This window comes from Petromyzon marinus, chromosome 16 (genome assembly GCF_048934315.1).
Source record: "Petromyzon marinus isolate PM22_M1 ecotype Great Lakes invasive population chromosome 16, UKy_Petmar_22M1.pri1.0, whole genome shotgun sequence".
Taxonomy (NCBI): Eukaryota; Metazoa; Chordata; class Hyperoartia; order Petromyzontiformes; family Petromyzontidae; genus Petromyzon; species Petromyzon marinus.
This window is the reverse complement of record NC_133682.1, coordinates 9,324,745-9,337,859: the sequence shown is the minus strand read 5'-3', so window position 1 is coordinate 9,337,859 and position 13,115 is coordinate 9,324,745. Positions and strand designations below refer to the sequence as shown.

The 13,115-nt window shown below is 51.6% G+C and overlaps 1 protein-coding gene across 1 annotated transcript in view; it reads right to left on the bottom strand.

Moving 5' to 3' along the window:
• The window catches only part of LOC116942851 (transforming growth factor-beta-induced protein ig-h3), a 35,362-nt gene that overhangs the window by 9,001 nt on the left and 13,246 nt on the right, over positions 1-13,115 (bottom strand). Inside the window, exons 8-14 of the mRNA XM_032955227.2 lie at positions 12,742-12,954; positions 8,347-8,484; positions 7,710-7,858; positions 6,961-7,097; positions 3,380-3,510; positions 2,638-2,768; positions 381-483 (exon numbers count right to left, since the gene is read on the bottom strand). Of these exons, the coding sequence (XP_032811118.1) occupies positions 381-483; positions 2,638-2,768; positions 3,380-3,510; positions 6,961-7,097; positions 7,710-7,858; positions 8,347-8,484; positions 12,742-12,954 (1,002 nt within the window). The remainder of the gene's footprint in view (positions 1-380; positions 484-2,637; positions 2,769-3,379; positions 3,511-6,960; positions 7,098-7,709; positions 7,859-8,346; positions 8,485-12,741; positions 12,955-13,115) is intronic.

The window sequence follows — 13,115 nt, the reverse complement described above, 5'->3', positions numbered from 1 at the left end:
TCGGTAAAGTCACGTAGAATGAGAATAAAATAATAAAATAACACAATAAAATTCTCACGACGTTTTGGCCACAACGCAAGCGGCCCTCTTCAGGTGAAAGGTACAGACCTGTCGGGACGACAAGCTCTGTCGTGAGAATTTTATTGTGTTATTTTATTATTTTATTCTCATTCTACGTGACTTTACCGAAAGAACCAAAGAAAATTAGTTTTTGTTCAACCTAGATTTAAAAGTGCAGTGGTTTCCGAATATCCGGAAGGAAGAGCGTTCCAGCGCATCCGAAAGGGCGCGATGCGACCGACCGCCTTTGTTCGGTGGCGAGCCAAAACGCGCTGCGGGAGCGTGGACGGTGGGGGTGGAGAAGCGGGGACGACTCTTACCCCCGGGCAGGATGACCCCGTCGATGGCGTGAATCACTCCGTTCACACCCAGGATGTCGGCCTGCACCATCTTCTTGTTGTTGACGTAGGTGGTGCCATTCCTCTGCGTTGGCAGTCAGTGGAACAAGACAAAAAAGCACAAGCGTCTGATATGCCGGACCGAGCACACGCGCGGTCCCGTTTGCAACCTCCACTGCTGGATGAGGGCTCCGGTGGCCGGTGAGCGATGTGCTGCGGCGCGTAGGGGAATTCATAGATTTTTGTTTAAAGGGAGCTAATTGATATTTATTGTTTTTTGATGTTCATTGCATTGCCTAGGAATTGGTGTGTCCATCCATCTGGTGTGTCCATCCATCTGTTGGACCGGATGACGCCTTTTGGCGTCATCCGGTCCAACACCAGTGGAGACTAGGCTCTAAAGAAAGCCGTCTCGGGTGTGGACCAATCAAATTCAAGGACAGTGCATATTATTATCAGAGTTGTCTCTTTTGTTTGCATTTTGACTGCTTGTGTTGTGGTTATTGCAAACATGATGCCTTGATTAAAGGTGTCAGTTTTTGTGCCAGTTAAAAGGGTAAAACCTATTACTATATCTTTTTACTGGCAAAGGAGGTCTCATAATGTAAACTCTTTTCTACATGATCTATCCCAAAAGAAACGCATTATGAATCATTGAACGATTTGGTTCATCATTCATAACAACAATATTCCAATTTTCGTGACAAGTTATTCCGGCAATACCTCATAGCGTGGTCAAACAAAAACTCCAAATACAATTGTAATGAATCAGCCTCCAAAAAAACACGTGTTTAAACGTAGCTATACCAAAAGCTTCAATTTCATGTCTCCTCAGAAACGTGTTGCCTCATGAACCAATGCCACTTGGAAAACCGCGGCCTGGTTTGCACATCACTGAGTCGTCAGCGAGGAGCCCGCTACTAATAATATATAATCAGTCAAGCTTCCCAGTAGCATTTGGTTGTTTAAATAAATCTCACAAATACTACTGGGAAACATTAATCTTGAGGCCATGGGGACTGATAAATCACACGTTGTTAAAACAATACATCTAAAAAGGAGCCGCTCAATGACACAAGCAGCTAGACCCAAAGTTACGTTGGTGATTGGTGACGGTGGTTGTGGTGAGTAGTGAAAGTGGTTGTGGTGAGGGGAGACGGTGGTTGTGGTGAGGGGAGAGGGTGGTTGTGGTGAGGGGTGACGGTGGTTGTGGTGAGGGGTGGCGGTGGTTGTGGTGAGGGGAGACGGTGGTTGTGGTGAGGGGAGACGGTGGTTGTGGTGATTGGTGACGGTGGTTGTGGTGAGTAGTGAAAGTGGTTGTGGTGAGGGGAGACGGTGGTTGTGGTGAGGGGAGAGGGTGGTTGTGGTGAGGGGTGACGGTGGTTGTGGTGAGGGGAGACGGTGGTTGTGGTGAGTGGTGACGGTGGTTGTGGTGAGTAGTGAAAGTGGTTGTGGTGAGTAGTGAAAGTGGTTGTGGTGAGTGGTGACGGTGGTTGTGGTGGTTGGTGACGGTGGTTGTGGTGAGTGGTGACGGTGGTTGTGGTGACGGTGGTTGTGGTGAGTGGTGACGGTGGTTGTGGTGAGTGGTGACGGTGGTTGTGGTGATTGGTGACGGTGGTTGTGGTGAGTAGTGAAAATGGTTGTGGTGAGTAGTGAAAGTGGTTGCGGTGAGTAGTGAAAGTGGTTGTGGTGATTGGTGACGGTGGTTGTGGTGATTGGTGACGGTGGTTGTGGTGAGTGGTGACGGTGGTTGTGGTGAGTGGTGACGGTGGTTGCGGTGAGTGGTGACGGTGGTTGTGGTGAGTGGTGACGGTGGTTGTGGTGAGTGGTGACGGTGGTTGTGGTGAGTGGTGACGGTGGTTGTGGTGAGTGGTGACGGTGGTTGTGGTGAGTGGTGACGGTGGTTGTGGTGAGTGGTGACGGTGGTTGTGGTGAGTAGTGAAAGTGGTTGTGGTGAGGGGAGACGGTGGTTGTGGTGATTGGTGACGGTGGTTGCGGTGAGTGGTGACGGTGGTTGCGGTGAGTGGTGACGGTGGTTGCGGTGAGTGGTGACGGTGGTTGCGGTGATTGGTGACGGTGGTTGTGGTGATTGGTGACGGTGGTTGTGGTGATTGGTGACGGTGGTTGTGGTGATTGGTGACGGTGGTTGTGGTGATTGGTGACGGTGGTTGCGGTGAGTGGTGGACGGTGGTTGCGGTGAGTGGTGGCGGTGGTTGCGGTGAGGGGAGAGCCGCCGTACCACGATGACGTCGAGGCGCGTGCCCTGCGCCGTCTTCACGAGGTTACTGCCCACGGGGACGATGCCCCCGCTCACGAGGATGCCCTGGCTGATGTGCCCATTGATCAGAGCGGCCAGCTCCTTGCGGTTCCCTGCGGGCGACGGAGAGATGCTCGACTCCAGCAGCCGTTGCCACCGCGGCCGCGGTGGCTCACACAGGACCACCGAGGCAGGCCTGGGGAACATTCTTCTCCTGATCGATTGGCCGAATTGGTGGAACTTTGGGCGAGACACAGCGACTCAGTGTCACCGCGCAAAGCCCTTGCAGAGTCGCAGAAGCGACTGAGAAATGGTAGCCCAATGAAGTGGCTTTTCACGTGGAAAAATTTTCGCAGCCAAATATTACAAACGCAATGTGGTTTTTTTTTTACATGTGGAGGGGAAAAAGCAGAGGACCCGGGAAAAACAAATGTACGCGGCCACGGAGATGAACATGGAAACTCGAAATGTACAGTCATTGTTAGTGGATCGGGATCGGGATCGAACCCAGAACCTCCTGCATAGCAGGCGAAGCATTGAACATCTCGCCACCGCGTCACCCCATTTAACCATTACACACGAAGGGCAGCATCCCAAGTTGGGGAAAAAAGCGACGTAATTAAAGTGTGCTGATGTGCTGGGGGGGGGGGGGGGGGGGTGGGCGCTGTGAGTGGGGGGCCGGGGGGCAAAACGAAGAGCGGCGCTCAGAGGAAGGGCAACGCACGCTTCAGTTTGCTGAGCTCGGCTGGCCCCAGCGATTTAAAGGCCTCGTTCGTGGGTGCAAACAGCGTCATCTCGCCCTGGCGCCCGAACTTCTGTGCCATTCCAGCCACGTTCACCAGCGACAGCAGCGTGCTGCACACCAAAGACAAAGATCAGCCGTGTCGCCTCAACTGACTGTTGGGGCAAGTGCGGTTAGCGAGCGCCTACGGTTGGCCGGCGCGGCACACGACGAGGGGGTGGGTGGCCAGCACCACACCCGACCGCCTTTGTCTCCACAGTGACGATGTTTACACACTGCACCAAGTACTCATTTGAGGCTAAATCGACCTAGGGGAGGCCCAGGACCGGTTCAAAAAATCATCACCGGTGTTGGCCGCGAGCGGGATTCGAACTCGGTTTCCCCGGGGTTCGTAGCGCCCCGCGCTTAACCGCTACCGCTGCACACCACACACGCACACCACACACGCACTCCACACGCGCACACCACGCGCGCACACCACACGTGCACACCACGCGCGCACACCACACGCGCACACCACGCGCGCACACCACACGCGCACACCACACGCGCACACCACGCGCGCACACCACGCGCGCACACCACACGCGCACACCACACGCGCGCACCACACGCGCACACCACACACAGGGGGGCACACGGGGAGACGATGGAGGGTGGGCGGTGGAGGAGGAGGAGGGATGGAGGAGACGAAGAGGAGGGAAGGGGCGGGTAGGCGCAGGAGCGGGGTGAGAAAGGTGAAGCTCGCACTGGGTTGAACAGAGGTCCATGTGTTAAAACAAATGAATGCAATCCACTCAGCGACGCCGAGTAAGGGAATTTTAAACAACGACCGAGGGAGAGGGGAGGCGGGGTGGGTGGGGGGGTGCAAATAAAGCGTCTGGTTTCGTTTCGGTAGGCTTTCGTATTTCTCCAACACGTGTTTGTTTTAAATATCCTCCTATATTTACCTTGAGTGAAGGATTTTTTTTTCTTTCTACAGGACCATAATTAATCAAAAAGGCATGTGGAGAGATGAGTATGAATGGCGTTTTGTGTGTGTGTGCGTTGATATCAGTGGGGGAGAGGCAGTGTAGTCGTTCGCGCACTGCACTTCGGACGTTGCTTACGGCTAACACCAGTGGTGAATATCTGAAAAAAAAGGTTGTGGACCTCCTCTGGGTCAACTTAGCCTCAAATAAATAAAATTCTCAGACTGTTGGGGACAAGTGCTGTTAGCGAGCACCTACGATGGCACCATGCCTGGTCACCTCTGTCACCCCAGCGCCGGTGCTTACGTACCATACCAGGTACTTATTTAAGGCTGAGTCGACCTAGGGAAGGCACACGACTGGTTCAAATGTCCGCCACTGCTCTTGGTCATGAGCGGGTATCGAACTCGGGTCACCGGGTTGGTAGCGCAGTGCGCTAACCGCTTTGCCACCGCTCCTCGTTACTATGGCTTTAACAGACGTTTGGGGCGAGTGCTGTTGACGAGTACCTGCACGCGACCATCCGCAAAGACAGACGGGGGGCAGGGGGGGGTGGGAACGTTGCTTGCTTTATTTACAACTTGTGGCCACCCATCTAGATGCTGAGCCTTGCCAATCACAACAACGGGGCTAGAGGTGACAACGTCAATTCCTGTCAACAGGTTGGGTTGAAGCTCGTGTACGTGTGGGAGGGAGGGATGGAGGGAGGGAGGGAGGAGATGTGGAACGTCTTAGGAATAGAACTGTGGCTTAGTGGTCGGTCATTGTGCGTGAGGCAGCGTCGCTTATACAGAACACCTGGTTGACTTCATTGGGGAATCTGAACGTTAATGCTTTTTTGTTGTTTTAATCCACTGTTTAAAGAAAAGCTTCAGGCGCCTGAGATGACGCAGCTGGTCATGAGGTTGCGTGCTCGCGGTGTTGGCGGACTACGGCGCTACGCCGGCGGCAGTCCGCGCAGGGGCATTGCAGAGACAGATCTGTTCGTTGTACTGTAATTCTGTTGCCCCCCGCATGTTCGCTCACTGCCGTCACCAGCGTGGCGAGGTACAAGCAAATTAACCCCCCAAACTTCCTCCAATCATCCAACAGTAGACCGAGCAAGGTGGATTTTAGAAAGGTTTTTCTACCATTGACCTCCGTACAGCCTTAAAATCAGAGCCTAGAAAGAGCAAATGAGCATCAAGTAACATCATGCCAGGCTATTATCCGAGCTCTCTCAACAACCAAGGGATTCGTAAGCAATATAGAGATATGATAAAAAAAAAACATTTACAAGGAAGGAACTGGTACATACACACGCATTGGAATTATTTATAACCAGGTAAGACACCACGAAGCCAAAGGAGACCTGGGGTACGAACAGAGTTGTAAATTCAACAAAGAATACATCAGCAAAATGAACATCGAAAATGAAGGTTACTTTAAAAACACATTAACCATGAATAAAAATGTTCAAAAAATAATTATCATAACCACGTAGTTTTGTAAATCAAAAACGACCCCTTGCAATGAAGACCTGTCAACATATAACGTAGGAAAACTCGTTATAATGTTCTTGCCAATTTACAAATTGTTTTTTTGTGGTATGAACCTCGCACGCAATGGTCGGCTCTAGTGAAAGATGCCACAGGGATCTTCAATGTTGATTTATTTTTTTCGGCAGACAGAATTCAAACGAAGTAACGCACGAACGAGACACATCGCGGACGGGAACAGACAGGAAGGCTCCAAGACTCCAAAGCATCGTTGCTTGGATTAAGGCAATCATAGCTTCCTTCAAAACAGGTTTAGCGGTTCATAAACCACAAGGTCCTTTCATCTCTGGATGGCAGACGTGTGAAGCCTTGATATTACTGGATATCTGTACGCGTTGGTATACGGCGGCGGGACGTTAATTATTATCATTATATTTACAGAGAAAACATCAATCGTAGTCTCGTCTTCATGGCTGATGGTAGGCAATAATTATACCTTAAAAAGAGCGTTTAGACTTTCAAACTGTTGGCCAACTCTCAGCCCGGATTGCAAATGATTATTCGACGTAGCATTGCCGAGCAATTTAAAATCTACGTTTCAGCGGACAGCTGTTTTTAAAACCGCAGTGAGAATCAACACCACTGGCGTGCGTGCGCACGAGAGAGACAGAGAATGGCGCAGCTAGGGGTCCCCCTTAACGTAGCTAGAGGTCCCCCTGAACGTAGCTAGGAGTCCCCCTTAATGTAGCTAGGGGTCCCCCTTACCGTAGCTCGGGGTCCCCCTGAACGTAGCTAAGGGTCCCCCTTAATGTAGCTGGGGGTCCCCCTTAATGTAGCTGGGGGTCCCCCTTAATGCAGCTAGGGGTCCCCCTTACCGTAGCTAGGGGTCCCCCTTACCGTAGCTAGGGGTCCCCCTGAACGTAGCTAGGGGTCCCCCTGACCGTAGCTCGGGGTCCCCCTTACCGTAGCTAGGGGTCCCCCTTAATGTAACTAGAGGTCCCCCTGACCGTAGCTAGGGGTCCCCCTTACCGTAGCTCGGGGTCCCCCTTACCGTAGCTAGGGGTCCCTCTTGACGCCCGCCAGCGGGGCGACGCAGGACACGGGGCGGACTCACCTGAAGCGAGCGTCGTTGCGGAGGAGCTCCATGACGGTGCTGGTGGCCGGCTTGATGACCTTGTCGAGCACGAAGAGCGCGCCCGTGTTGGTGGACTTGTCGCGCACGTTCACGCACGACGTCTCGATGCAGATCGCCTGCGCGGGGGGAGCAGCGGCGGGGCGGGGAGGGAGAACGCGACGGTCGGATCATCCTCGACACGTGCCCCATCCCGCCCGATCTCGGCTTTGGCAGGGGCCGAGGTTGGATAGTGCTCGTATGGGCTGGCCACCACGCATGGATCGGGTGCTGTAGGCATCGGCAGAGGGCACTGCAGAATAATCCACTGTCGTCGTACTGTACTATTGCGCTCGCCGCCTTCACCAATGGGCACTGACCGCGCGCGGCGAAGCGCGAGTCTTGAGCCTGGGCCAGGGGGAGACGCTCCAGTGTGATGGGAAGCGAATGAGAAAGTTACCGTCCACTGCCATGGCGACTTGACGTGTCCTCTGGGGGTTCACACCAGGTCGAATCCTTCCCTTGGGGAACTTCTCCGATTACTGCCGACAATCATTTTCTGCTGCGTGCGTGTACGTTGAACCTCTTTCGCACTGCACGTAGCCAACCGTGCTAATTGGGACGCGTCCCTCCTCCGTTTATTGCGCGCTGGGGAGGCGACCGGCGGCGTTCTCGGCGTTCCCGCCGCGGTCGGCACGGGGGGGTTCGCTGCGAGCCGACACGGCAGGGAGAGCGAGACGCACGGCACTTACCCGGTGGTAGAGGAAGACGCGCAGCTGCTGCCCACCCAGCGTCTCGAGTTTCTGGCCGTGATACAGCTGATTGGAGAGGTGGCGGCCACGGATCACGTGATTGAGCAGCATCTTCCTCGTGCTGTCCGACGACGTCGAAATCGTGGAATCTGCCGGACGGGGGGACGCCCGAAACGTTTCACGGCGACGTCCGTCGCGAACGGCCAAAACGGACGGTCGTTCGTGCGCGCGACCGTTCTCACGTTCGCTGCTTTGGCCCCGGTGGCTCAGCGGCAGGGCAAGCGACTCGAAGTCGGAAGGCTGCGAGTTCACATTCGGGCTGGGGGGGTCATTGCCCCCTGGCATCATTAAAACGAGGAGCACTTTTTGGAGGTGAGCCGACAGTGGTTGTTCCTACGGATAAAGTCGTCCCCCCGGCGGAGGAACAAGAAACGTTCACCGCTGGCTCGGGGCCGTAAGCAGGAAACGAGCACCGCCTCAAATGCCCACACGGGCAGGGAAATCGATTTGACTTTTGAGAGAGCTTTGGCAAGGGGCACCCGGCGATAACAACAAACGACGGCAATCGACATCAATGGTGTGAAACGGAGAAGCCCCCCCCCACCCCCCCCCCCCCCTTGCTGGGAGCAGTCCCTACCTTCCATGGCGCTGTCCTTGGGCGCCAGGATCGTGTACTCCTCTCCCACCTTCAGGCTGGACTTGAGGCCGGCCTCCGCGAACACGTCCATGAAGGTCTCCACGCCGTACTTCTCGGCGACGTCGAACACGTCCTTGGCTGCGGGAGGACGAGGGGTCGGGGTTCTGGGTTGGCTCCGGCGATGGTGGGCGGGGGGGGGAGGGCGGTGGCGTTTAAACGACTACGCGGCGTCTCCTGAGGCCGCGCGATCAAAGTCTCGCGCTCTGGAGTCCACGATTTCCAGGGCTTTTTTTTGCGTTGTTCGATTTGATGTCAGTCGCGCGCGAACTGTTCCAATCCGTGAGCGACGGGGAAAACCCATTTATACAGAGAAAATATAGTCCGAGTGAGGACGAGTTGAAGATTTTTCTTTTTTTAGCCAGGAGAGAATTCAAAGAGACCAGTGTCAGTCTCATTTGCAAGGGTGACCTGGGAAAGATGGAACCGGTCTCTGGTCGTTCCTCTGTCTCACTGATGCCTCTCGGTTGTCCACATTTTCTCAACGTTTTGGACGGTGGGCTAAGACAAATTGACGGAATGCAGTTATTCTGCCACACTCTGAGTCTGAAGTTTCCTACATTTGGATGTTTGGTCAATATCATTACCAGTTACATTGAATGTGTTTTAGGTATGGCAGGATGAAACCCATGCCAAACAAGATGGGGAAAACATACAAACTCCATTGAGAGAGAGGCACGCGTGTTACCACTGGGCCACTCTGCCGTCCAAAGTGCCATCTATTATGAACTCGATGGCAATTACGAGGAGTCTGAGCTGCGTGGTTGACATGCTGGCCGAGACGTTCGTTATACGTTTGGGTTTTTTTACCGAAAGTCTTTTCAATGATTCACAGGAGCACAGGAGAAGAATTTAGAAACAATCATAGCTTAAACTAAACTATTTTACCAGGTAAGGCCCACTGAGCTAAATAGCTCTTTTTCAGAAGCGACCTTTCCACAAATGGTAGCTCAACAGAGTGGCTTATTACGTGGAAATTTAAGGCGGCCAAATACTATAAACGCGTGATGTTGATTCTAAATGTGGAGGGAAAAACCGGAGAACCTGGAGAAAAATCCACACGACTGCGGGCAAAACTGGTGGACACGTGGAAGTTTAGACGGATTAGACTCAGATGTGGAACGCTCTGTCCATAGAACTCCGCCTGACCTCTGAGATTCTCCCGTTCAGAAACGAATAAATAAACACATTTAGTAAGATATCTCAACTTGCTTTGGAGAAATTGGGTAGTTGTTTTTTTATGGTGCAGGTGTCATTGATGTGTGTTGAGCATTTGTAAGAAGATACCATTTATATGCTCTGTCACTGCTATATTATTATGTGTTTCTGTGACTTTTACTGAACATTATTTTATTATACTGTACAGTGCTGTAGAACCTCTGTGTGGTTTGTTGCGCTTTAGAAATCTTTAAAATAATTAAATCTTGTGAAATATCTACACCGTAAAGTGCGCGTGTAATGTATTTAGCTCGATCAAAGAAACTAAAAACTGATGTCGAATTTTAATGATTTAAAAGCGGATGACACCTTTATGGACACGCTGTACTAAGAACGTATCACAGCAGCACAATGTATTACGCAGGTGTGTGCGAGTGATGTAGTATGACTGATGGGAATAATAAAACCCCATATCCCTCTTCGGGGCTGGGGCAACAGAAATATCTGCTCGAGGTGTTACGCTCAGGAGGGCCCAAATAAGGGCTAACGACTCGTCAGAATTGACTTCTCGTGCAGGGGGTGAAATGCAAGGGAGATCGTCTGAGGTCATTTCCCAAACGTCAAACGTCCAGGCGTGCGGCCAATTTGGTCCGTCGTAAAACACAGGCGACCGTTCGCGTTTTTTTTTATTTATGCCGAGGCCAAACTCGAACACCGTGAGGTGAAGTCGACAACCGAGGGCATGAACCGCCCACGTGCGGAGGCGTTTCAAGAGTGTGAATTATACTCAGCAGCGATACCCACATTTACGCCTCGCCCCTTCCTTTTACGTCGTAAAATTCATCATGGACACCGCCACCCTATGTGCGGCGCTTCAACCCCCGGGCCTACGTCGCTCACGGCATCATCTCTCCTTTCTCGTTTATCCGCTGCCTCGCAGCCGTCACCCCCACCACCGACTACCCCTGTACGCGAACCACTTTGCGTTGCGCGTAAGGAAATGTATCGTGCCGTAGAGTGCAATATATTATTGATGTACGGTATTTTGGTGATTTGGAAAAATTGCTTTGATTGACGTCGTCTCAATATTTCGTTGTCGCATCTTTCATGGAACGCATCCCTGACGTAAAGTGGGGTATTGCTGTGTATGATTTTTCAACAGTAATAAACCACCTCTCAATCTTTGTTTTTTTTGTTCGGTAAAGTCACGTAGAAATAAGAAAAATCAAAATAAAATTACATAATATACGACGTTTCGATGGCAACACAAGCAATCATCATCAGGTAGAGGAAACACATAACCGCAGATATATATACAGGCCTTAAGTAGAGGGAATTATTTCTACGTGACTTAACCGAAAAAAACAAAGATTAATTCCTGCAGTCACGAAAGCATCAAATCTAGTTTAAACCACCTCTCGTTAAGAGACTGCGTGGTTCACAACACTGCGGTCTTAAAAGAAAGAATAGGGGGCACCGCAGAGGTGAGATGTTAATTATCTCGCCTGATCACAGGAGGGCGTGGGTTCGATCCCCACCTTGACTCCTATATATTTGGAGTTTGAATGTTTTCCCTGTGGTTGCATGGATTTCTCTCTGGGTCCTCGGGTTTTCCCTCCATATGCATAAACACGCGATTAGAGTATTTGGCTGCTATGGATGTCCACGTGACGATAAGCCACTTCGTTGAGCTATCATTTGCGGCCAGGTCGCTTCTGAAAAAGAGCTACGTAGCTCAGTGGGCCTTACCTGGTAAAATAAAATTAGTTTAGTTTATATAAATAATAGGTGAGACTTCAGGCAATGACCCCTCCTTCAGAACACGTAAAATGCGTACATATTACACACATTTTCTTTCAAGGCCACATTGTTCCTGATGAATGTGTTAATTTTGTCGTTGTTGTTGTTATTTGTGCTTGTGCATCGTGGCCAAAGCGGCAGTAGCATCGCAAAAAATTTGCACGGTTCATGTCGACGGATGTGTACGTACTGTGTGCATGTGGGTCTACACATTTGGTACAATGCTTTGTTTACACTCACACGGCAGGGCAGCAGTGAGTGTGCAGTAGAAACAACAGTTGGAATTCCACACAGCCCCATCCTAGCATTCAAGGAATGCAGTACACTACACCTGGACATGCCTCTTGCATTTGATCTTCTGAAGGCACATATTCAAGTTCTGTCTTTCACACTCTGCACAAGGGTACGCCAAGCAGCACGCTATTCACCGCACAATCTGTCATCACCCAGCACTCAACCTCACCCACTCTCTCCAGTATATATATAAAAGATTCAATGTCATCATCATCAGCAACAGCAGTCATATTCTATCCACTACGGAATGGAGGTGTGCCGAGGACGTGGCCATTCCTCGCGGTCCTGCGATTCCACAAATTAATTAATTTCGTTCCTGTGCGCGATCTGAATTCATCGCTCCAACTGGCACAGTGGCCGTCCTCTCTTGTGTGCTGTCTCCTTTGACTGCCAGTCCGTTTACCAGTCTCGTCCGTTCACATCCCTTCTGGCGATTGTGTTTCGTGAGGAAGGCCAGGAAACTCTTCGGTCTACCACAAAGACGGAGCAACGGGATGACCGATGCACGCCGCAGGAGCGAGGTGCATCGTTGCGTCGCGAGACTGTGACCGATGGCGACAGATTGGGCAGGCCTTTTGTCAAGCGGCGGATAGATCGTGTCTCATTCCCGACGACGATAACGATCATTACATTCGATCAATCTGTTCTTCATTGCACATAAATATACATATGTCGCGGAGCTTTTTTGCAGTTGTAGGCTGTGTTTGTTCTTAATCCGCGTTGAGCGAAAACAAGCGTCGGACATCGCGACGAGCGACGTGCGGTTCAACCCGAGGACACATCGGAGGGCCTTTGCGTATTTATTTAAGTAATGTATATTAATTACAATTATCAATCACGTATTTTAATTTATTTGGCGATGCTGCTGCCGCCGGCAGTGATGCAGAAGCACGTTGAGCAAAAAAACCGAGGCAATTCGACGCACTCGTCAATGACACCGTTGTGGCCTTAGAAAACTAACGAATCTATAAATGCAATCGGCGACGTCCCGGGCTGAATCGGTCCCGGCTCTGTTCATTGTTGCTCCCTCCGAAGCCCCGTGCCACCGGCGACTGCGGAGTTCGCGGTGCCGAGGCTGTTTTTCACCTGTGTCGGGCAGCAGCAGGTCGTCGATGAGGTGGATGACCCCGTTGGTGGTGACGATGTCCTTCCGGATCACGTTCACCTTCCCATTCAGGGTGATGTCGTCGCCGTTGCAGGTGACCTGCAGCTTCGTCCCCTCGGCCGTCTCCACGGCGGTGGTGCCCAGGATGGACTCGGAGCATTGCAGGGACGAAATGAGGTGGTTGTTCACCATGGCTGTCGGGACAGGAGCGGTTGGTTATTAGGTAGGAAATAATGAACATCGTCGTTATCGTGAGACATTTTCTGTCCACTGCTAAATGAATGAGCATTGTAAACCCTACCTGTGTAGAGGCACGGGGTAGGAGGTATGTAATGATTCATCCCTCTGGCGACGG